Below are 24,352 nucleotides of genomic sequence, written 5' to 3' on the forward strand. Positions count from 1 at the left end.
CTGCAAGAGGAATTAATAGGATTAATTATCCTGGAAAGCGGAGTGTGTGTTGCACAGTCTAGATTGTTGCATCTATTTAAATGAAACCTTTAGCCATGAAAAGCCAAAAGGCCTGAAGCGTTCCCAGCCTACTCCCCAGGAAGAGACGTTTCTCACAAAAACGCGGAGACACACCACTCTTAAAATGACCCCCTCATCAGTCTTCCCAACCTCATTGGGGCCAAACCAACCAAAACAATCTGCCTTTCACCATGGCAACCGCTGTGTTGCCTTCTGATGTGGTTTACTGTGGGAGGCGGAACATTTCCGTAGATGTTAATCATGGACAATTTCGGCATGATGCAGGCTCACCACACAGTCGTCCCGCAGCCAACTCAAACCTTCAGAATATCCGGCTGTAATCTTATTAAATTTCATCAGTGACAAGATGCTGGAGTTGCAGATGCTGTGCAGATGATTTGGTGAACTAATAAAGACAATTAAAAAATGTGATTGATATTTTTGCAGTTGCTTAAAAAATTACTAATTATGATACATTTTAGTCTTAATCCAAATTCGGTCAAATAAGCACAAGTGGTCATTAAAAGTCTTAAAAAATGATGTCACTGCTTATGAGCATGTCTTGACACTCGTTTAATCAACTCTAACCTGTGCTATGCTGAGCTTTGTGGGTTCAGCCAATCACTGCTGCTTTTGTCTCTGAATTTCTCAGTGTACAACAACAAATTATTGCAGAAAAAAACAAAGTGTGTAAATGCCAAATTGTTACAGCACAAACAAGTAGACCAACAATGTAAAAAACCAGGGCGCCACTACTACCAACATTGCCACTGTTGGTGAAGTGGTGCATGTTACATCGCCCTTGGGAGGAAATACAGCTCTGGCTGCCATGAACAGTGCAACTCTCTTGTTTTGGGCCATTAACGTTGTTTTTCAGGTTTTGTGCATAATTGCTGTGTGTTTGAACTTCAGGCAATCTGAGGGCACCGCAGTGTCTGCAAAAATACGCTGGTACAGTTGGTGTCCTTGTGCTCTATAATTTTGTGTCAAGCATTTCCACTATCTCCTCAATTTGCTTTTCAAACAAACACCAAATTGTTTCCTAGTATTTCATCCATACAGTTCAACGCTCAAAGGCGTCTATAACGATAAATCGCTGCCCGTCTACAACTCTGTTCTTGGTATGCCACATGACAAACTGCTGGGGTGGGATTTCTGGTGCTGTCCCCCTGAGCTCACTGAGATTTGACCCCTCAAGGCTGCACGCACGCACTTTTTGTACTGAGCATCCGTTTCTGTTTACTCCAAACTGCTATCCATCTCCAGGATAATGTGACTCCTGTCTGTAAAACCATGGTGAGGAGAACACAAACATCTCAAACATGGAGAGTGATAAAGAGAAAGCACAGTGAAGCAGAGGGCTGTCGTCTGTCTTAAACAGATGTGCCGACAAGCCGGCCAGCTGCTGTTTTCAAAACCACTCCTAAACAACAGGCAAAGTTACATTACAGCTGTAGGACTCTTTCCCCTGACGTCCAATAATGCTATAATGCTAGTAGCCACAAACATCAAGAGTTATTTTTCCATCATCCTATTTCCTGAACAAACGTGCTCAATAGACCTAACATTAGCTAATGGCTGATGCAGGACCCTGTGTTTCCTTCCAAACATGTACGTGAAATAATACAAGTATTTAAAATTCAAAAAACCTTTGCTGCGTATTAGCGCCCAGACACTCCAATTCCAGCTGCTCATACATCACTGCAGACAGATGTTTAGCAGGAACATCCACACACTTACTACTTTTGTAAATATACTTATACACATTTCTCTATTTCTGAGCTATTTCACACTCCAGTGAACCAGTGCATTATCAGAGCAACTCAGTTTGCTGCGGTAAGCAATGGAAAAAGGTATGAATTAAGTTCAACAAATATGCAAATCTTAGCACTTACGGAAAAAGATGTTTTCCTTTAGCTCAGATTGAACTTAATCTGGATTAAAGTCCTGTTGACGTTCCCATCAACGAGTAGACAGCAAAAATTTAAATACACAAAGTTACACCGTTACGTCCAAGAGTGTCAAACGTCATCATGTAGCCGAACAGACGCACCGATTTTGCTGTAATGCAAAAAAAAAGATAAGATAAACGGTATATTTGTTTTTATTATGTTAACAAGAACAAATTGCTAATCTTTGTGTTCTCAATGACTAACAAAAGCTGATATGTGCATGGGTCATCTGCCTCGCTGCAGGAACTCCGCAAAATAAAGAAGCCAAAATCAATACTGGTAATAAGCCATCAACTGAACAAAAGAGGTCAGCGCTCTCAGACAGAGAGAGATTAGAGCTGGCGTGCTCATCTGGGTATGGCTTGATTTAGATCTAGTTTAGGTTAATGAAAGAAACCATAACTATTTTCTTAAAGAGCGCAAAGGCACTAAAGTACTGTAGGATATTCACAGCAAGCGCATGGGAAGACTGCTTCAAATTTTTTAACGAGCTGATGGAAAGATAGTACATGCAGAGATTACATATGCGAGATGTGATGTGATGTTTTTTTTATGTTGAAGTGACAAAAGAGCACAGATGCAGAATTCATTTGAGACAAAGCTTTCAACAAATGAGATCAGATGATGAGCGTTTAGTGAAACACCTCATCAGCATTAGCTCAGATGAGTTTACGTAGTTCTCAGCTGCAAAATCCAGCGAGATGGTTTCAAGATGCAAATTTCTCAAAGATTCAGTCCACACATCACCATAAAACTTAATTAATTCACAATTCACTTAAAGTGGGCTGCTGGATGCAGTCCCTGGCTCTATTCTCTGTACCACCTGAGCACAGAGAATGCAGCAGCGCTCAGGTTCTACTTACACAAAAGCAGCAAGCGAGGACACGTCTAACAGTGAAAGCTAAGCTTTTCACACAAGACACTCGCTTTGATACTGTTGACAGCAGATCATGAAGGAAGCGAAGCTTTTCTCTCCGAGGTGATGGTTTCCACTCAGAATCGTGTGAAATGATACCACATTCTTCTAAATAAATCTAGGTCGCAATGTTGCCACCGATTGCGGCTGAACCTCCAACACTGCAGGCTTCAAAGGCGTCAGGGGCTCAGACGTAAAGGTCAAACAGTAGGACGGTTCCGGTTAAAACAAAGATTTATAGCAAAAAAGGAAAACAGAGGAAAATAATTATGCCCTAACACAGAACACAAACTGACCTTTTGACCTCCCTACCATGTAACATTAAACCACATGACTATGTGACATATATGCGTATAAGGCACGTTAACACCGTCGTAAATATATTGTGGAGTCTTTGATGCGTTCGTCTGGAGGCTGCCCTGAAGGAATCCTGGGGAACGTTTTGTCGTTTTGGCGACGGACTGATGTTTCTGACCAACAGAAACTTTGGGAAATCCTTTACGAATGTGTGCCAATGCACTTGTTCAGCTTCCTAGATTAAAATAAGAGTTTCCTTTTTGCTGTACATGTCAGATGTATATCACCTTAGGGCTTATCTGGACATTAACTCATCTAGTTTCCATGCTCCTTAACGTTACTGAAGCATTATTTTAACTCACTGGCATGTTAGTTTTTAACTACCTAGACAGTGACATCATGCTATTGCCTTCTTGCAGACTTAAATAATGAAGTACTTCCTAAAAGGCAATTGTTGCATTTTGTGGCTGATTAGACAGCCTGTAGAATTAAAAATAACTTTCTAGGAGATCATTGTTCCAGATGACGCCAGTTCCTTGTCCAGGTCAAAGTCACCGATGTCTGGAAGCCAGCTGTAGCTGAGTCTATCCTCCTGCATGGAGGATTTATTGGTACTGTATTACAGATGTGTACAGCATTTTGGGCTACGAAATGAACTACTTTTACACATAACGTTAAATCTAATGCCAAACTTTGTTTCACTGACAGCAGAAGAGTCTGCAACTCATGACAAAAACATCTGACACTATCCTATAGGTCACTCACTTTGTTCATCACGTCATTATGTACTGAAGTGTACCTGATGTCCTGTGGCTGAAAACCTAATTATCTGTGTAATGGATATGAAAGCCCAATACTCCAAACACTCGTCTCCCTCCCCAGGAGTCTTTCCCAGGAGAACTCGACCCAAGGTTGCCCTGGAAGATCCCAGATCACCAATAAAACACACCCCAGTCTGGAAGCTGATCCCAGTTTATTCTACTGAAAGACCATACTGAAAATAACAACATACTGTACCCTTAATAACATTTAACCAGTTAAAATTAATCTTTATTTAATCTATTTTGAAAGAAAATAATCTAAACAACAAATGTAACATTGTGCATATTTTACTCATTGAATGGTAGAAACTGACAAAAGTACTTATTTTGTCTGCGTCACAAGTTCCCGCTTGCATTTATCACACTGTACAGTTGTTCTGCTGACTTTGGAGCCAGTCCTTCATGATTGTTACACACGGTGTTGTGGGTTAGCGTTTGCTCCTTTATATCATATTGCTTGTTTTTGTTTTGGCAGATACATGTAGTTTCAGGGAGGAAGTCAAATAAGAAGAGAATGAAGGATTCAGTAAGCAACCAGCCTAAATTTGAACCTTCATACATACTCTTCCACAAGTGAGGAATATATTAACATCCTAAACAACCACTTTTCCTGCCGCCAGTAGAAGTCTTCAATCGAACACGTGTGTACAATTTAGTCCTACAAAATATATGCCCTCTATTCTGCACAACTACCTTCTTTTCTCACGTCACAGCATAATTGTTTAAGGACTTTAATAGAAAACATGATCACAGATGTAGTTTGCTAGGAACATAAATTTCAAAAGATGGGTTTGCAAAGAGGAATTCACTGACCATGGATCATGGAGTGTTTTTCCCAACCTGGAACCAGACTGACAGATGATTGAACCAGCTGTTGAAACTTACAGTTATTATATTATACCACTAATGGCAAATTAGCACAATGTAACAAAATAAAGCTAAAATTGTGTTTCTTTGAAACATTAACTTGCTAAGATGATGTTTAAACATTTTATTAAGTAATTATCATATTAACTAATCTATTCTCTAAACTGGCAGATCTCCAAGCCAAATGAAAGACTGCTTTAGATGTGATTCACTGCACAGTATACACACCATAATAAACTAAGCACTGTATTCAAAGAGGTCTAATAAATTTAATGGGCTATATTTCACAGAGAGGCAGGGTATTTAGTGAATGAGCTCACTCCTGTCCAGGTGGGGTATAAATCAGATGACTTACGCACTGGTCATGTAAACTCCAGTCTCAGCAGTGGAGCCTGTGAAACACCAGGAGCCAGACTAGTCACTGAAAGGTTACTTCATGCGCCAGGGTTTTGAATTACCTACGTCAAAAGCAATGATATCAACGTATGACTAGCCTGTGCTAAAGCAAACAAATGACAGTGGCTAATCTGTGGGAACACACTGTAGTACAATAAAAGTGTGTCTGTATCCTGTCTTTTTAATTATGTATTGACAAGACCCCAGGGAGTGACCCAATTACATTCCTAACAAGTGTTTAGTCAGCCAATAGACAAACTGGGTCATGGTGTAGATAAACCATTCAGCTGGAGTGGTGAAGTGTCGTTGGTCGTCTCTTGAGACTATTGTGAGATTGGACATATCTTAAGTAGAGGTCCTTGTGCAGAATAGGTTAAAGATACTGTCCATTAGAAAAAAAGGATAAAAATCAGGTTGTGGGAGCTGAAATGCACAATTATAATATGTTGAGTAGAATAAGAGACAAATATTGGTTTTGGTTCATGAGCAAGTCTAAAGATACTATTCTACCTTAGGAGTCACATATTAGTATTTGCTTAATATAAAGGCACAATGGGACACTTCCAATACAATCCCTGGTAACCACATGCTATTCTATGCATAAATCCAATTGCGAGCCCTTTTCAGGCTGTATTCAGCTGAGTCCAGTGCTTCTTGGCAGCGACACAGTGTCCTGTGCTTTAAAGTCCAGGTTTTGGAATGAGACCATGTAAAGCATGAAGACTAGATAAACAGAGGAACTGCAGGTGTTCTTCCTGATCCTCTTTGACCAGCTGCCAACAAACACTGGAGACAGAGCATGCCATGAGGAAGGCCATTACAAAAATACAGCATGTCAAAGGCGCCAACCTTGACAGCGCAAGTAAATGTTTATATTGCATTATAAAGAACACATAATACTGTCATCTGAAACAAATTCTTTTTAATGTTTGCTACTTGAAGTCTGCAATCGTATGAATAGGAATCTTCTAAGGAACTACAGTATATTTGATGATTTGGATAATTGCATATTTTATATACAAATTAATGTGACCCTGGTCATGCTATCATGCGGGTTTTAGGCAGGTATAATGTTTGACAATGCTGCAACTAGTAATACCTTTAAATGGTATTCTTTAGTTAATTTGAAAATTAATTTCTTGACAAAAAATGTTAGGTTGTGCAAATTACTTGAAACTTTTAATTAAAAAAAGTGTTCACAAATGTGTAGTTATGTGCAACCAGCTGTCCATAACTTAGTTTAGCAGAAATCTGAGGAAACCAAAAATGATCAAATGACACCAACTGCTGTCTATACTGCATTATTAAAACTGGGGACCCACTGTAAGTATGGACCTCCATCTAGTGTAGTCCACTAGCTGTTGGATGATTGGACTAGTTGTTGTCAATGTGGATCAAAGTGGATTAAATATTTCAGGACTGTCTCTTCCACCACATCGCCTACATTCCTCACCTAAAAGATCAGATTTAATCCTTCCTGCAGATCACTTTATTCACTTTATCAGAGTTCTCCAGCCACAACATTTCAAACAACCACATATTTGGGAACCAAGCCGAGCAATCCACCTCCATGTCTGGCTAAAGTTACATTACGCAGCGTCTGTAAAATGGTGACATCAGATATCAGCTGTGGCTACTGTGTATATGACTGGGAGTAGGTTACTTCCTGCTGACCTGAACCAGTGAAGGGTACGAAAATGTAGATGTAGATGTTTTTTGGCAGAACTGTACTTTCATGCCCACTGCATTAAAACCTACCTCACCTCGTTGACAATTTGAAACTGAAAGCTACTGTATGATACTTATGTTGAAATTCTCAATTTAAACATAAAATGACTAAATATTTTCAACACTATTATGTTTCAATATACATGTATTTTCATACTCAAAACCCTAAAGCCAACAAAGGTTGTAGGTTTTTGCTCTGAAGAAGATACATTTTTCAAAACCATTTTAAGCTGTTTAAAGAAAACTATTTTGCCTTCCTCAGATGACAGGTCATTGCTGCACAACTCTGGTTACAAGCCAGCCATTATTATAGCAGATTTCACTTACTGTCCACAATTTCAATCCAGGTGTGCAGCTGCATATGATAACAGTGTCCTATCAACTATTAACAATATGCAGCTATACCAGAATTAAAGAGTGTAATGTACTCAAAACAAGTCATCTTGTTTATGATGTACTACGTTCTTACACACAGTATACCTACCCATGCTTCTGGACTTTAGTCATTTTCCATCTGTTTTTCTGTCAGCAATCATCCTGTAAAAGAACACAAGGACATGTTTTACAGGTTCGCATGAGTAAAGAGGAGGAATTCTCAATCCGCTCCACAGGTGCAAAATATCCATCTTTCACCAGTTTTTCAAACTACAGTGGACCACAAAGCAAGAACAAAACAAAAAACTCACCGGGGTGCTATTACAAGTATTATAAATCCAAGTGATTGATATTGAATAAGCAACACATGTTGGACAATATCTCAGTAGAACTGACAAATCTAAACAACAGACAAAGGTTTTAAATAAAGAAGACATCAGATGACATACCTCCGAGATTCGTCCAGTGCATGTTGGAATGTGGAGACACCTGCAAGAACACAGCTGCACTCAATTTTTTTGGCTTTTTGTCAATATAGTGGTATATTGTTTAGAAGAATACAGGATATATATATATATATATATATATATATATATATATATATATAGTTTACTCGCCCCTTTGAGCGGGAGCAGCTGGGGAACAGGAAAACATGCTAGCAAGCATCGATTGTAATAGCATGTTAGCATAGATGTTAGCATAGAAACCAACTCCTTAAAACGCTAATGTTTGCACAAACAACAAATACTAAGCTTGCTGGAATGAGACAGAGAAAAGCCTTTCATGGGAGCCACAGTAAAACATCCACGTTAATGCGTGTTTACATAATTATGCTAAAAGCTGGGCCAGCGAGCAGCTAACACTAACTACTTAACTGCCATAATAACTGACGAACTAAATACTAGCACCAACACGGTTCACTGCTGTAAAACTGTTAGCTGCTAGCCGACATTTCCTGGTAAATAATAAATTAAGCAGAGCATTAAGGGCAGACGGTCATCAGGTGAGTAAAACATACGTCAGCAGACCGAAGCAATTAAGCGGCGCCGTTGTAAAAGGTGCGTTAGATTAGGTGAAATCTGGTTCAAAATAAGATATTTGTTGAAATAGCGTTCTCTCATTTTCTAAAATGGCAGATTTATCTATCAAGTTTTAAAATATACATGATGTATTTTTAAGTAAAATTTTTAAAAATTTATTTAAATTAGTTTTTGGGGGGAATTTTACCACAGGTTAGCACCAATCCAAGGATATGAACGTCGCATAAGGGCGCATTTGGTTCGGCTTTTGTATTGTACAACATGTACTGGCACCAATTCAAATTAAAATAGCCGAATTTCCCTATATGTGTGTACAATACGTGGGTCACTTTGCTCTATCCTTTTCTCAGATGTCCCAGCAGTTGATATTCAGTAATGAATGGTCTAAATATGACTGCTCTGAAAACCCAAATACCTTCTAAATAGTTCGTCTCATAAAAGCACAATGCTGCATGTGTTCCTAGCTTTTATTGTGTCTAACCTCATGTATGAAAGAGGTTCTGCCATTTTCTAAGACACAGTGCCCTCTAGTGGCAAGTGGGCAAACATTTTTTCAATTATTTTAAAAACTTACATATAACCTTCAGTACTTATCATGTACTTACCATTTTGTTCTAAAGGATCCAAGTGGAAAAGTAATTTAATAAACACTCGCCAGCTGAAATGAACAAACTTTATTACATACTGCATGTCCTTTTTAGCATAATACAACAATTCTCCACATCAGAATATATATGGCTCTGATTTCAAGGTACGCAAACCACTCAACAAAATACCCTGTTTGGACAAATGACCAATAAAAAAGTGCACAAATAAAGTCGGTTCAATTCAACTGCATCACGTTACACAGCTGCTATTGTAAAAATCAGAAACATCTGCATACAAAAGCTTACATTCAGAAACCTCTGGGAGGGTCTGCACATAGAGGGCAGCTTCATGGGACAAGTTCAATTACCTCCTCTAGTGACCAATGCATCAGATTTCACACACACACACCCATGCATGTACTGTACATACAAATATTAAATACAAACATATTTGGCACCAGTCTTAGCATAGAACATAAAATACAACTTGCAACACAATGTTGTTAGTATATGGAGGTAATAATTGATTTTGGCACATTACAAGAACACTCCAGGTTGTAAAGGTTCATCCTACTTCTTATTACATGCTCCGACAGATTTGAAAAGGTAATTGAACCTTCTAACTGGTAAAAGCCTCTAAACGTTAAAATGCTGAACGTTATAAAATCATCACTTAGCGTCATGAATACTCACTCACTATGGATTTGAGTTTCAGTGACGAGGAAAACCCTGCATTTTTCACGGAACGTTCGAAACTGGTCGTCGTGATGTAAACAAATGGCAACAAATAAGTTGAGAATGACCTTAAAGCCGAAGTGTCATTCAAATCTAGCAGACATAATCGCATATTGCACTCTAGAAGAATCCTAGGTCCTTACTGCACAAAGGGGATGTTCTGGCCTGTTCAAACCATCTTGACAAACAAAAAGTCGGTATATAGATATAGAATTAATAAAGTATTCAGTAATACTATGTTTATTATAACATCTTGTGTATATAACAGATATATAGATTATTTCAGCATTATGATATGAAAGATACATATTTATAAGTTGCTATGAATATAGGCGGGAGCTTCTGTTGACCAGAAACAGCGCCAGATATAACATAATATCTATTCTACAATTAGGTATTCGCATCCAAACACATACAAATAAATGATTTCGCGCGTGGCTCACGGAGTCAACCAGCGGGAAACTCGTTAGTGAATATGAATTGAAGCCTCCCATGCACAGAGAGGGGTCAATACAGGTCGAGACTGGTTTTCAAACAGGCCAGCGTGAACGCTTTTCCAAAAAAAAACAAAAAAAAAAAAAACAAAACACCTCAGCATGCATGCTAAGTGAGCGGAACAGCGGCCTCTACTGGACGCGGGGACAAACTGCATCTCAGGTCGATTTGTGGAGCCATATCGCAAATCAGTGAGTAACAGTAAACAGTAAAAGGCTAAAAGAGATATCTGAACATCGATCTGCAATAAATATGGTCCCTAAACAAGGCCCGTCTCCACAATAACGTAACACAGTCGCTTGTTTTCAGTCTCTCTACCTCCACACACATTTAGCTCAAGTATATTTGCACCAACATATATATTAGATTCACATCAGTATTCTATCTGAGAGCAGCAGAAACACGTACGCACTGAAATACACTGTAAAACAAAGGAATGAACAATTCCTCCCTCTCGTGGAATCTGTGTTAACCTCAGTCGGTGGTGGGGCACAGTACTATGTGTTGAGATGTGAGCTAGTGAGCACGCCCCCGAGGAAAACTCCCCCCGCGCGCGTCTGTCAGGAACAGAGCACGCGCGTTACAGGTTTTTTTACGCCTCGAGCGCGACTGGCAAGCTGCCCTGACGCCTTGGTAACTTCACTGTATCTTCCACAGATGTACCAAACCACCAATCGGAACCACCAACTCCCAATAAGAACAAATACGCAAACACCGACTTTACACGTACACGGCCTGGCTCCAAAGACATGCAGGCAATGTCCACCATCACGGATGGCTAAATCACTAACGAGCTGAACGACAAACGAGGAACCTTCGGGAAAGCCCAATGGGATTAGGGAGCAATGTTAAGTGTGGGTGTTGTTGAAGCTAGTGTGTTCTGAGGCGCTCCGCGTATTCGTAACATAACTCCACGTTTGTCTATGCAAATATCACTCGACACTGGAACTGAGAAGCGCACGATATCCACAATCCGCAAGAAAAAGCAAAAACCGCATCAAGCCACGTTCTAACGCTATCACGAGCCCACTGTCGGCTTCCCACGGAGACATCGGCGCGAGCACATTTACTATCCGTCATCAAGAAGCCTCCGTGTTCTGCGAACGTCGCGAGCTCTCTGACGTAGGAGACACAAAAGCTCCACGCGCCTTTCGCGCCACCAGAGGTCCTCCCTGTCACATCCCCGCCTGTCCCGCACTGACCTCCATGCGGTGGTTGCCGACTTCCGTGTAACTGAAAACTCGCGTGCACGACAGAAGTGACATTTCATCAGCGCGAGGGGCGCCGCCGTCAAAGGAAAGGAAAGGTCACCGCGCCCGCAAATGTACAGCAGCGATGGCGGTTCTCCAGGTGGGATAATGTCAGCGCCGTCTCGCCGGAGCGAACTGCGGCCGCCTAGAGGCCGGTGAGGTCCACGATGGCTTTGATGAAGATGGTGTCGTCGCGGATGTAGGAGTTCTTGCCGTCGAGCTTGGAGAGCGGACAGAAGAGCGGGCAGCCGCTGGCGATGTTCATCTCGCTCACGGGCCTCTGGAAGGAGGAGGAGGTGACGTCGGGCCGGAAGGCGTCGATGATGTGCTCCCGGTTGCTCTGGTCCAGCAGCATCAGAGTCACCTGCGGGAAGGAGACCCGTCATCGTACGCCGCCACGCGCCCGCATTAACGCGCGGCCCTTTACCTTCTGGTTGAACGGCCATTTGAGGAGGGCGTCGCTCAGCCCCCGCATCACCACGAAGAACAGGGACAAGTGGCTGCCGCGCCCCGTCCCGTCGCCGTTCAGGTAGATCCGCAGGCACATCTTGTAGCCGTACTTGCTGGTGTAGAAGGCTGGGTGCAAAGGGAGCAGATGGAGGAGCTGGCAACAGGTCCGCTACCGCCTTGTACCCATGAGTGCGTCGAGAGCTACCTGGCGAGAACATGGCGGGCGCTCGGCCGGCGATGGCGTCCTGCCTCTTCTTGGCGAAATCAGAGATCCTCCAGACGAAGACGCCGTCGAAGGTGGTGGCGGAGATCTCCCTCAGTCGGCCCTCCATCTCGGCAACCGTCAGGTCCTTCAGCCCCACCGTCCGCTCCAGCTGCCGGACCTGGGAGGCAGACCGGAAGTCCCACACCTGGATACATAGAGCTGTGGCGGTGTGAGGCGTGACCACCCTCCTACCTTGTTACTCAGAGCCTCGATCTTATCCTGGTCCAGTTTATGCTGGCGGTTGCTGGCCTCCAGGGTTGTGGCGAAGCGCTCCACCTCTCGGTTCAGGACGCACACCACGTTCTCGAACGTGCCGGACTTCACCTCCAGCTCCGCGCACCTGCGGCCCAGCTCGGCCACCTTGGTCTTCTCGCTGTGGAGCTGGAGCTCCAGCGCCGCGCCCACGGAGCTGGGCAGCGGCGTGAAGGAGGTGGACACGGAGAGGGCGGGAGCCATGGCGGGGGGCGGAGGGAGGGGCGCTGCGACGGGGGGGCCGGAGCTGGAGGAGGAGGAGGAGGCAGCGGCTCCCTGCACGGGAGGCCCAGAGGAGGTGGTGCTTAGCTGGGAGACTCGGGCCTCGAGCTGCCGGAGGGACTGCTGGAGCTCCACCAGTTTGTGCCCGGCCACTTCCAGCCCCTGGGGCTGCAGGCCCTCCATGCTGACCTTCATGCCCATGATGTAGTGCAGCAGCAGGTTGAGGTGCTCGTAGGCGTAGGCGCGCTCGTGGTCGTGGATCTTCTCCTTCTCCACCTGCGCGAGAGGACACGTGCAACTAAGACTGACGCCGGGTGTTGGTACGGAACCACGCGGTCCAGTCCGGGGCTACTCACAGACATATCACATCCCACCACGTGAAATCGACACGGAGTTCTGAATTTGCTGCAGAACTTGATGTGGTCCACGTACTGGAGAAATAAACAGTTCAAGGTCATCAAGTTTGATCTCTGCCCCATTTGTGCTTCTCGTGAATAGTTTTCAGGCTGTTTTTGGACTCTGACTTAAAAGGAGCAGCCAGCGTCTCATGTTCAGCCTGCACCACCTGCATTCCACCTGCAACGTGGACGACACAGGGGAGCATTTTCACCTCCACGTGGCTGGAGAGCTCCGGAAACAGCCGGTAAATGATTGTCCAAACATTTCCAGGTACATGCAGGAATTTGAAACTCGCGAGAGGCACAAGTTGGGGATACTGTGATGTTCTTCCATCTTACAGCAGCTGTGCTCTACCTTTTCTCTGGGTATCTTCTTCTTGGCACAGCCTTCACAGATCATCGGGTACTTGGGACAGATTTCGTCGTGCGCCTGAACACAAGCGAGCGTTTAATTGTGACGACGCCGCACAGCGAGGCAGCGGCCGAAGGCCGAACGAGGCGTTCACTGACCTTGATGTTCTTAAAGTGAAACGGCTCCTTGCAGTACTTGCAGTTGAGCGTTCGCTCGGGACACTCTCGCTCGTTGTGGCGCTCCTGCTCGTTGAAGCGAATGCGCTCTTTGCACGAGGGGCACGGGATGAACATGAACTCGCACTTCCCCTCGTGCTCCATCTGTGAAAAGCAGTAATGCCCAGAGCAGGAAGCCTTAGCGGTCTAACGTACGTAGGAGAAGCTAGCACACGTGCAAATAAAGGAGGGAAGTCATCCACAGGCCTCCTCACCTCATACTCTTTGATACTGCCTGTCCAGGTGCAGCTCTCATTGATGCAAACAGCCGACAGGCTCTCAACTTCTCGCCGCACGGCGTTGTCTGGAAAAGCCTGAAACAACAAGGGTGTGGTGTCACCCAGTTCGGGTCCAAAAAGTGAAAATACATTTGTTTCTGAAACCTCAGCTACAGCCTAAACAGACTGTTTTGATTCCTACTGGTCTATTATGAGAAAAAAACCTTTATACTCACACATCCTTGTTTCAGAATCGACATAGGCTCCTCAAAAATGTCCTCTTTGATGCAGGCGTTGCATTTCTGGGGTCCGTTACTGCAACAAATCAACAATACACGATGATATGCTCCACGTTTGGAAAGGGCAGATTCAGAACCTAGAGCCGAAAAGCAACCAAGCACCAAAGTACTGTAGTTACTGTAACAAAACAACAAGACAAGATTGAGATCACAAGACCTTAGGAAGCAAGAACTTCTGACAGGCCTGCTGTTAAAGACACAGCCCTAACCAGTGTGACATGCTTCTAATTACTCACTAGTGGAATGTTTAAATTTCTGTCTGTATTCTGCTCTTGGTCGCCACCTGGTGGCAGCCATTGTCCCTGCTCTTATTTTGAAAGCGGAAGGAAGGACCTAACAGACTGACCCTTCACCCCCAGGTCGAACTGAAGAGGCAGGTGCACTGATCTCCCTCACAGGTGTTCCTCACCTCACGGTCCGGTTGAAGCAGTAGGAACAGAAGCGATGTCCACACTGGGCTTGAAACGGCCGTCTGAGTATGTTGTGGCAGCAGTTGCACAGGTGCTTGTCCTCCAGCTTGTCGCCCAGGATCTTCTTGGGGAAGCCGGGCTTGTTGCTCTCCATGGACGAAGGAGGGGACGGTTCCTGCGTGGCCATGGTGTCTGTTCGCGCGTCGCACCTGGGGAAGGAGGAATATGTCAGAACCCGAAGACAGGACAGCCCGTTGATGCAACACAGAAAGTACAATAAGTTGTGTGCATTTAACCGTGCTGTCATTGTCATTTAAATATCACCATCACCTTGAGTCATACTCTGCATAAGGGAATCTGTGTGCTGTCTACTACTGCTGCACCACAGATGTGTGCATGTTGTGGGGCCGTGCACATTCGCCCCGCATGTCACGCCAGCTGTCACGCTCTGCGGTGCTGCAGCTCCTCATCAGAGTCACGGGGAAAACGCACCGCTCGTGTTCATAAAGCCTCTAATTAGCTGCATCCCATTCCCTGCTTCTATGCGCCCCCCCCCCGAAACCCGAATGTGCCGTCGCCGACGGCTCCCGCGGCCACAACTGGCAGCGGCGATCGAGCCCGTAAACACGCGCGCCGCCGTAACACGCGACGGAATCATGTGTGCGCAACCTGCTCCGGTAAACAGCCGCGGCCACGGCGCCCGTGCGCGGCGGAGCGGCGCAGGCCAGCTGGGAGGCCCACACCCTTTGTTTACATTCCCACCCAACAGCCGCGCATCCCCGTAGTTGACTTGGCACAGACGGACTGACGATGAGCAGGCTGCTTCCCTTTCTCCACTCCAACAATGCGCGCGCGGGGTCAGCCTACCCAGCAACGGCGCTGACAAAGCGCGCATCCATTGTCTCCCCTCGCCCCGTCCTTGTTGCTAAGCTATCAGCATCCCTCGGTGCGCGCTGGTACCCAGCACGCCGCCACACCCCTTTGAAATGCGAAGCCTCGCCGCCCGCAAGAAGCCATTTAGCCGAGGAGCGTTCGCAGACGCTGTTGCGATCGGGGGAGTTCGGACTCACCAGCGTCCTCAGACTAAACTGTCATCGCGCGCGGAGGCTGCGGGATCACCTGGACGCACGAGCGGTGTGGCGATATTAGATGTGCCGACTGGAGGCGTTTTCCTCGACGTTAGCCACATAATACAGATGTGGTGCCCAGAAGCGACGGCTGTTATTGTCCAATATCGCCATTGCACTTTCAGGCTGGGTGTTACGTCATGCGGGGGGGCCGAACGCGGGTTGATGGGCAGACGAGATGCGGAGGCGTGAAAGTCATTGGTTCAAAAATGAGGAGTGGGCGGGCGCAGCGCGTGCCACGGAGGCGCGCGTAGTTACGGAGGAACGTTGGAATAAAACATGAGGAAGTTTCTACCAGAGGTAGTAACTCAGGAGCTGAAATAAAACGGGGTTAACTGGGGATAGATGCAAGCTCAACATGAAAAAAATCCATCTCTGTTTACTAAAAATGTTCAGGACAGACATTTTGGTAGAAGTACAACGAAGAGTGACGACATTTTTATTGTTTAAAATGTTTTTATAGACACAGATGGATGATCCTATTTTTGTGTCTGTACACACAATTTTTTATTTATTTTTATTTTATTCATTTTATTATTTTTTTAAAACCCATCTGCCCGATACTGTATTTACTACAAATTGAAAACCGTAAACCTTAAAATTTCTTTTCCAGAAAAAATACATGCAAAAAAAAAAAACAAGTCTAGATCAGAAAATAAATAAATAAAAATGAGTCACCGAACGGAGTGGGAGTGAAGAGAAACGAGCTGAGCACTGAGCAGTGAACGCAGCGAGCTGAAGAGATGGAGATCACCTCAATGGCTGCAGCTCTTCAGTTCATTGTTTCCATTTTTACATGTACTTTTAACTGTATCACATTAATTTCACTGCTGTAGTTGGTTTGCACATTTAGCGATTTGCACATCCACACAGGCTTTTTGGAGATGCTGCATTATATTATCATCATAGGCAGTAAATAAAGCGGTTGTAGAAAAATAGAACAAGCCCATGTGATTAATGCATTAAGACAATTATCAATTTGTGGGCCTGAGATGATTCATCAGCATCCTGAAATAATGACACTATAGAAACTACTAGATATTTCTTTACTTACAGCACAAAAGAGTCTTAATGCAAACACATTGTGGCAAAAGCCTTTTATTTCGGGTCTGTATTGTAGCTTTGGTGTGATCATGATAGTAACAAGGCACAATCTACCTGTAAAGCACATGTAAACAAAGGTCACCAAGCAAGAGTAGCAATAAACCACACGCTGCACCATTCCTGAAATGAGTGACCGCTTCTCTGGAGACCTGACAGCAGTGAAGTCAAGACAATTAAGATAAACATTTGAAAATAAGTATTAACAATCGAGGAAATATACAGATATAAAAGCATCCATCTTTTATGTGGTGAAAGCAGCTTGACTGTATCACAAATGTCCTGTGAATTTGACCTCACAGAGAAAACAAACGTGACCTACACAAATTCAGTTCTATCACAAAAACACACAAACAGCACGAGTTGACCTTTTATGAAATGTTTGGAAAACGTAGGAAATAGGCCCTTTGGGGCTGACACCTTAAGACGAAACCCACCCTGTGACCTGCAAAATAAAAGCTCTCAGGTAAATACTACACACCACGCGTCTTCTGCTGACTTTCGGTGTCAAGTGAGTGATGACGGGAATCCTGAGTGGACGACGGAAAGGGGCTCTTATTGCACACAACCTTAGGAAAGCTTTCTGTGCCACCGGTTCATATTGGCTGATCTGCAACCAGTCGTAAGAGTGAAGTCAGGCTTCTGTCCAGACGAGCCTCGTCCTACGTCTCTTCAAGTAGTTTCTGGAGATTCTTCTGAATCTGTTTATGAGGGATAAGATGTCACAGAGGGTTTTAACACATCAGAGCTTGTGCCAGTAGGAAGAAAGCAACTTCAACTTCCAAAATAAGTTACTGAACGGGTTAAATGACCTTGAGAACCCAACGACTGCCTTCAGTCAGATATCACTCACTCTCTGACTAAATGCTGTGGAGAGCGCACGTATGCAAATCTATTCAAAAGGCTTTGTCGCGTGATGCAGGAAAACACTGCAGACGTTTCTGTACCTTCTCGAGCTTGAACAGGTTGGTGGTCAGCTCTCCGTACACCTCGGCGTTCACCTCGTCCTGGGACCTGGGACTCACGGCGTTCCTGCAACGACATGTCGCGATCCTACCACAATAAAAGCATGGCACTGGGAGGCGGCGCAGCGGAGAAATGTACAGAACCCCACGCGAACACGGCTCTTACTCGTTCCGAATGTGCTTCCCCACGGACACCAGGGAGTTCAAGCGGTGCTCCAGAGCCACGATCTTGAAAGCCATGTAACAGGACGACAACACAAGAACGCCGACTCTGTTAAGACAGAAACACACGAGCGCTTATAGAGTATTTATAGACAAAACGGCTCCTCTGGTCCAGGACAGGCTACTCACAGAAACAGATATATCAGGAGGATGGTGTGCAACGATTTGGGCTGGGAGGATTTGTCACTGACGCTGCTGCTTGTCTTGGTAGCACCTAAAAATAAAAATATGAAATATTTATTAAAGGAAACAAATAATTAAGCAACATTACAGGAAAATCCTGATACTTTCAGCTTTGTGAGGCTGGACAGTTGATTCTCTGACCTTTCTTTGTATCCAGGTCAGTTTCCAGTCATAATAAATTGAGTATGTCTGAACATGTTGTTTTGAATGGGTCTGTTTGTTATATTCCCACCGAAAGCTGAGACTAGTGTTGAGGAAGCAGACAGTTCTTCAGTTACCGTTTTTGAGGGCAGCTCCGTGTTTTTGGCCTGGAGTCTGGAGGTGGATGTCGGCGTGAACCGAAACCTCCCTGCTTTTCACTGCACTGAGAAAAGTGTCCGGTAGCCCGGAGAAGTCTGCGCAAACAAACACAGGGGATCCTGTGACTCCAGCTTTCCACAACAAGCCTCAGTAAATATTTATAGCGTCACGAGCAGCTGCAGGTCTGCAGTTCGCCGGCATGCAGGACGTGAAAAGACGGCTTCTAAATATGAAGGACCCGAACAATTAGCTGCGATTGTTCATTATTTAATAGAATCAACACTTTCATTCCAGCTGTCTCCTCTATAACAAAAAGCTGAACCTCTGAGGCTCAAATTTCAATTGGCTTCACTCCAGCTGTGTGCAAACTAAGGACGATCTGTGTCACACTGAAACCAGACGCCCGGCGAACAATACGGCACAGTACAAAAAAAGCCGCCCAGGCCGAGGGACGGGGCACAAACCTGGTATCTTCTCATAATCCGGGGTCTGAGACCCCGAGCTGCTGCTCTCCATCATCTCCTGTCGCCTCTGCTGCACGACCCCGTCCAGGTCCGAGAAGTCCTGCGGGCACACGCGTTTAGTACCACGAGCCTTCTGCCGTTCAAATCCTCACAAAGCGCACTGACCAGAGGGAGTGACGACGAGCAGCTGACTCTGAAGCTGGTCTCACACGAGGAAGGCACCGGGCTGCTGCCGGACTTGTCCACCTGGAGCGAGGGAGTCAACGCAACGTTAAAGACGTGGGTTCTTTGAAATAGAGGCTGTGTTAAGAGAGGAGAACACCTGCTACCCACAGAACTTCAAAATAAACTTTATTAGCGCCTGGTTAATGTGGTGCAAGTTAGCAAACAGTTGCCTATTTGTTTCTATGAAGGTTTAAGCCTTTTAGCTCCTTTTTGGTCTCCTCCACTTTCTAAGCGAAATGTATGTAGGCAAACTCTCAACCTCTCACATCTGCAACATGTTCACTGGTTCTTCATTGAAGTCAGACAACATCACTCACCTCCAAATGAATGCAGATGGACTTTAGGAGTTTGTACGTGGTGTTTCGCGAGAGGAAGGACACAAACACGTGCTGCAAAACAGGCATTGGGGATCAGTTTGTGGCTTCCGTCACATGGTCACGACCATCGGAGCGAACGCATCCAACCTGTTCAGTTGCAGTTTCGATCACGATGGCGTTTGGCACTAGCAACGCGGTTTTGGTTTTCTTAATGAGGGTCACCGACACGACTGGAACCGAAATCTGGAGCGAGAGACAGGGAAGACACACTTTTTGAGAAACTGAACTGCAAAAGACTCAAAGACCTAGTGACGGTGTCGTACCTTGGTGTCTCTGCCAAACACCTTGGATTGGAAGCAGATCCAGTTATCAGAGATGAACATTTTACCCTGATACAAGATGTCTTTCTGCAGGGCACAAGTGTAACCTGTGGACACCAACAGAACCTTGGTTTTAGGTCAAAGCATCTCACATTTCAGCCCATTTCACGTGTTTACGCACCCGAGTCTGAAACTTACTTTGTTTGAGTACCTCATCTTTGCTGATCCCCTTAAAGAGCTTGTGATACTGAATGTTCGTCTTTGATAACTGAGAAAAACAGAAAAGTTGACTTCTCGCTGTTAAAAGAATAAAAGTGTGCGAAGCTTTGTTGGAAACGGCGTCAGTGTTCGTACCTGCGCGGACTGCGATTTCTTCCGTTCGAACTTCGCCTCAACGTCGGTTTGACTCATGGGCGAAAGCTGCGCCACGGGCTTCAGTCTGACAAGCAGAAGCTCAGTGTTTATGCTTGAACTAGCTCACCTGCGCTTATGTAACAGCTGAGAAATACAGTCTGTTTAATTCTGAGAGGATCTGAGTCGACTAAAGCGAAACTGAATCCAGTTCAGTTTAGTTTTATGGTTTCATTCCTGCCTGTTGTTTGCACTTCTGCCCATTCACTGAACAACAGGTTCAAGTTTTCATTTTAGATTCATTACAACATTTAGTTCTATTTTATTTTATTATTCATTTTGCCCTTATTTTTAAGAACAAGGACAGGTGCTGTTATGGGCAAAACATAAAGGTGCAGAGTAGACAAAGTAATTAAATAAATAAATAAATAAATAAAGGCTGTGTGTTTATTCCATTAAAGACTGCACACAGGGTACATGCTGCAGTTGTAGAAATTAATCATCTGTATGTGTATTTGTTTGAACAGCTGCTTATATTAAACAATAATTTGACTTAACTAGCAGAACATAAACGATCTACAGTGACTCCAGTCCTGAAGCAGGAAATTGTAAAGAAATGTCACATTAGAGTTTTTGCATATTCTAATCAGCCGAGTTTATGTGTTTTTTATTGTAATAGGATCGAATATGTCAGCAAGGCTTTGGTTATAACTGATGATTAATAGCCCGTTATAAAGCATTTAAATAGAGGATTTCAGCGCTAAGTTCTTCTGCTTCTTTACAGGAGCAGCCACACAGAACACAATGAAGCTTCCTTCACCTCATGCTGGGTGGCTTCTTCCTGCTCTCCGAGGGTTCGAACTCCGCGGCCAGACACAGCTGGAGGTCCGCAGGTGACCGAACCCGCCTCCTCGGTCTCCCCTCGCCGCCATTCTCCACCTCGGGCCTGAGAACGTTACCGGACACATGACTTTCTGTTTCCCCGTGCGCATCAGGCGCTGTGGAGGGCTCCAACACACACACACACACACACGCACGCACGCACGCGCGCACGCACACACACACGCGCGCGCACGCGCGCGCACACACACACACACACACACACACACACGCACTCATACACACACACAGAGCACGGTGAAGTGAAGCTCAACACGAGCCCAGCAGAACCGGAAAGTTGGATAAACAAAGAGGTTTCCTCAGATGCAAATGAACCCCGTCGCGTCCTATTCCGCGCCACGTACGCAACATCTACATCCATTAAAACCACCAGCGCCCTTCAAGTCAAATAAATAGTCTGAAGCACAACATACACGCACGCAACGACAATACAGTCAGGCCCGGATCGCCTCCTCTGGAGCTGGAGCGAACCAGGCCTCTCCATCTTAACCGGACTCACGTCGAGCGGTTCCCTCGGGAGTCCCTGCTGGAAAGTTGTTCTGGAGCGGGTACCGGGGTCAGAGGTCGGTCCCCCCGCTCGCTCACCACCACCATGCTGTAGATCTCACATCTCACGCGTCTCACCCTCCATCGTTTCCCCGCGCGTCGGCCCCCGAAGCTCCAGGAAGACTTTGGACGGAAGATCCAGCAGGAATCGCTCGATGGAGCGGGGACAGAGGAGGAGCCGGGGAAGGGGGAGGAGAAGGGAGCGAGCGTCGGCCACGAGGAGCCGACTCCCGCTGGGGCTGAGCGAGTCTGGAAAACCTGCCAGGAGCATTATCCGTTGGAATAAAGGAAGAAAATACAAATATTAATATCCAGAAAGTCATTATTCATCAAGACAGATGCGTAACCAACGTAAAAGTCTTCGTCTTTAATACGGAAAAACAAACGGTACTTATATGTATTTTTTTGAAAACGCATAAATAAATATGACTGCCCAATTATTTTGTTAATTCGGCCACATTTGAATTCATTATTTTTTTAAGTTTTATTTTGTAGGATCCGCTGAGTGTCGCGCGTGCACAGTGGACAGATGTTCCTCGGTGTGTGTGTGAGGCAGATCTCCAGCAGGCGGCGGCAGAGTCTCACTTAACGTCACCTGACTCACGTCGGCGGAAAGGAACGGCACCAAGTAGTAAAAGTACACAGTAAACAGAGGTCCTGCGCCTTAGTGAACTTAGAAATAATTAAAAAAATACTTGTCATACACAGTGCATTAAAAATAAACTTCAAAAGAAACAAATTATTTCACAAATAATGCATTATCTTTAATACATTCAAATCAGTGTATTAAATATTTACTATCCATCTGAATGAGGCCTGTTGGTATTATATTATTGAATATATATAATATATGAAACCACAGTCATATATGAAGTTCCCGTCTTCACTCTCCCTGATCTCCAGGAGCCGCTGTTGTAGCGACGAAAGCTCCAGCTCCTGCTTTTGCGGAACACTTTTCAGACTTCATTAAGTATCCAGGAGACAATGGCACAGGCAGCGCACAGTGAGCAGCTAGTTAGCCTGCCATTAATCATGGCTGACAAGGAACAAGGGGCGAAAGGTGGGAAAGCTGCCACGGGCTCTGTGAGCGGTTCGATCCTGCAGGTTCTCCTGCCTCTGGCTTCAAACCACCCCTCACGACCCGGAAAGGAAACAAAACGAGCCCGTTTCTGCGACTATTCAGTTGAATCCCTGCGAAACAGGCTGATTATTAGATTAAAGTGAGCATTTGCAGGCGCCCGGTGCGTGCGCGTACCACAGAGTGTCCGCTGCCTCTGCCCCCTGAGCAACGTCTCCTTCTGCAGAAGCCTTTTCAGCGGCTGTCAGATATTCCACCGCAGAGAGACGGAGAACAAGGAAGGCAGGGAGGAAAGAGGAGGGTGCCGCGTGAGAGAGAGGGAGCAGCAGCGGTGCTTCTGACGGGGGAAGATTGAAGTCCTGTTAAGTGCTCTGCTTGAAAGCATGTCTGGCCTCATTAGCTGTCAGTTGTAACAATACTGAACTGGCAGTGAAGACAGGTTGGAGTCTAGTGGTCATAAATCATTTCTCGACAGCTGCCTGACACGCTGGGAACCAGTGCGCAGACACGGGCGCCGACACTGAGCAGGCTCAGGCTGGGACTACCTGCAAGAAGGGGATTGTGCACAGGGCGTGTAGCACGCATGTGCACCGGCATGCGACCCCCAACCCCCACCCCACCGTCGTGTCCATTAGCTAAATGAGCTTCGGCTGCAGCGGCCTGTGTGGGGCAGGAGGGCAAAGAGCGCGGCCCGCGGGTCATTAATCACAGCCCCTGACGCGCGGAGCAGGAGGGCTCTCCTACGCACACAGCTGCCGTCAATGCAAAGGCGGCGCGTTGACCCTCGCACGCCCCCCCCCCTCCCCCGGCCCTCATATGTCCAGCTTCCTCACCGCTTGTGTCGGCCGTCGGTGCCGTCGGGGCCAGGTGGCAGCTAAAGTGCAACGTCAGCGGGTTGGTTCTGCAGGAATCCGGGTCACAAGTCAGAGAATCCACAAAGGGTCGGCTTCTTCCAAGAAATATTGAGTCACAACCATTTTCCCAGGAGACGTTCTAGCGTTGATTGCTTAATTTGGGTAATAATACGATTTTAAGGCTGAAGGAAAGCTTTGATGGCTGCTCTGTGGGCGTTGATTGATCGGTGTGACTGACAGTTCACTGCCTGCTGTTCTCTCCAGCTCCTGGACTCACACCGAGGCCCACTTTCTCTTCCCACTATGCAGTCGACAGCATTCCTTTCCCCACAAAGACGTTTTATTTTGGCGGAGGCCAGATAGCGATCGAGCTGGCGTGACGTGCGCTTTCATCAGACTCCGGGCTCCCGTGCGGTAAAGGCCGTGGTTTTGTTTATGTGACAGCCGGTTTCTCCAACCTCCACCAAATGCTGAAGCACAGCTGTTGAACGATGGAAGCACGGACGCATAAACTGCACATAAAGCACAGGAGCGAGGCGCCAGACCTCCAGCCCAGGATGTGGAGCAAAGACCCCTTCAGCGCCACATTCTCCTGCTTTGCGTCAACGCTTTAGCAAACAGTGACTCTTTCACGCCCGAAAAACAATTCAAACGCCCGAACGAGCGAGACTGTGCAAAGCTAATGTGCCATCTCATGCACTGGCGTGACATCACCCAGACCCACAGCTGCTCGCACGATGATGAAAGCCAGTCAGGCTGCGAGACAGTGGAACACTGTTTCATCATTCACAGCTACTAA

At 45.6% G+C, this 24,352-nt stretch overlaps 3 protein-coding genes and 1 long non-coding RNA gene across 12 annotated transcripts in view; 1 reads left to right on the plus strand and 3 right to left on the minus strand.

The window, feature by feature from the left end:
* Positions 1-8,541, minus strand: part of tnca (tenascin Ca) — a 39,118-nt gene extending 30,577 nt beyond the window's left edge. For 2 of the 8 annotated variants that reach the window (XM_029168388.3, XM_029168387.3), the window contains exons 1-3: positions 8,431-8,529; positions 7,862-7,901; positions 7,522-7,574 (exon numbers count right to left, since the gene is read on the minus strand). The gene's annotated coding sequence lies outside the window, so the exon portion shown is untranslated. Of the gene's footprint in view, positions 1-7,521; positions 7,575-7,861; positions 7,902-8,430 lie in introns of all 8 variants that reach the window. The other 6 variants (XM_055513228.1, XM_055513227.1, XM_055513230.1 and 3 more) reach the window with 6 other exon arrangements.
* LOC114866530 (uncharacterized) lies at positions 8,044-22,412 on the plus strand. Its single transcript, XR_003787712.3, has 3 exons — positions 8,044-8,415; positions 20,960-22,008; positions 22,104-22,412. It is a non-coding gene; the product is annotated as an uncharacterized LOC114866530 (long non-coding RNA).
* Positions 9,112-15,617, minus strand: LOC114866528 (TNF receptor-associated factor 2-like). Its single transcript, XM_029168396.3, has 11 exons — positions 15,468-15,617; positions 14,600-14,809; positions 14,128-14,206; positions 13,889-13,987; positions 13,617-13,778; positions 13,462-13,536; positions 13,065-13,139; positions 12,427-12,984; positions 12,175-12,352; positions 11,947-12,095; positions 9,112-11,883 (listed from the first exon to the last, which is right to left on the minus strand). The coding sequence occupies exons 1-11, from the start codon at positions 15,497-15,499 to the stop codon at positions 11,665-11,667; spliced, it is 1,836 nt and encodes a 611-aa protein (XP_029024229.1). The 5' UTR covers positions 15,500-15,617; the 3' UTR covers positions 9,112-11,664.
* LOC114866529 (GRAM domain-containing protein 2B-like) lies at positions 16,810-21,709 on the minus strand. 2 transcript variants are annotated; one of them, XM_029168398.3, is made up of 14 exons: positions 21,575-21,709; positions 20,996-21,121; positions 20,179-20,263; positions 20,023-20,092; positions 19,828-19,931; positions 19,652-19,747; positions 19,505-19,576; positions 19,128-19,208; positions 18,963-19,062; positions 18,477-18,593; positions 18,145-18,229; positions 17,960-18,064; positions 17,776-17,860; positions 16,810-17,529 (listed from the first exon to the last, which is right to left on the minus strand). In XM_029168398.3, exons 1-14 carry the CDS (start codon positions 21,667-21,669, stop codon positions 17,491-17,493), a joined length of 1,260 nt encoding a protein of 419 aa, XP_029024231.1. In that variant the 5' UTR covers positions 21,670-21,709; the 3' UTR covers positions 16,810-17,490. The 2 variants fall into 2 exon arrangements, with proteins under 2 accessions (XP_029024231.1, XP_029024230.1); XM_029168397.3 differs by having other exon boundaries at positions 17,776-17,881.
* Positions 22,413-24,352: the final 1,940 nt, after the last annotated feature.

The sequence above is a fragment of the Betta splendens genome, chromosome 12 (assembly GCF_900634795.4).
Source record: "Betta splendens chromosome 12, fBetSpl5.4, whole genome shotgun sequence".
In the NCBI taxonomy this organism is placed as follows: domain Eukaryota; kingdom Metazoa; phylum Chordata; class Actinopteri; order Anabantiformes; family Osphronemidae; genus Betta; species Betta splendens.

Excerpts from the sequence above, each read along its gene's own strand:
- LOC114866528 (XM_029168396.3), bottom strand. The coding sequence starts at position 15,499 with ATGGATGCGCGCTTTGTCAGCGCCGTTGCTGG. Across the intron at positions 13,140-13,461 it reads AGAAGATACCCAGAGAAAAG|TACGTGGACCACATCAAGTT; the intron begins GTAGAGCACAGC and ends TTATTTCTCCAG. Across the intron at positions 12,096-12,174 it reads GCCCGCCATGTTCTCGCCAG|CCTTCTACACCAGCAAGTAC; the intron begins GTAGCTCTCGAC and ends CTTTGCACCCAG.
- LOC114866529 (XM_029168397.3), bottom strand. The coding sequence starts at position 21,669 with ATGGTGGTGGTGAGCGAGCGGGGGGACCGACCTCTGACCCCGGTACCC. Across the intron at positions 21,122-21,574 it reads TCCCGAGGGAACCGCTCGAC|GCCCGAGGTGGAGAATGGCG; the intron begins GTGAGTCCGGTT and ends TAACGTTCTCAG. Across the intron at positions 19,063-19,127 it reads GCTCGTCGTCACTCCCTCTG|GACTTCTCGGACCTGGACGG; the intron begins GTCAGTGCGCTT and ends GTGTGCCCGCAG.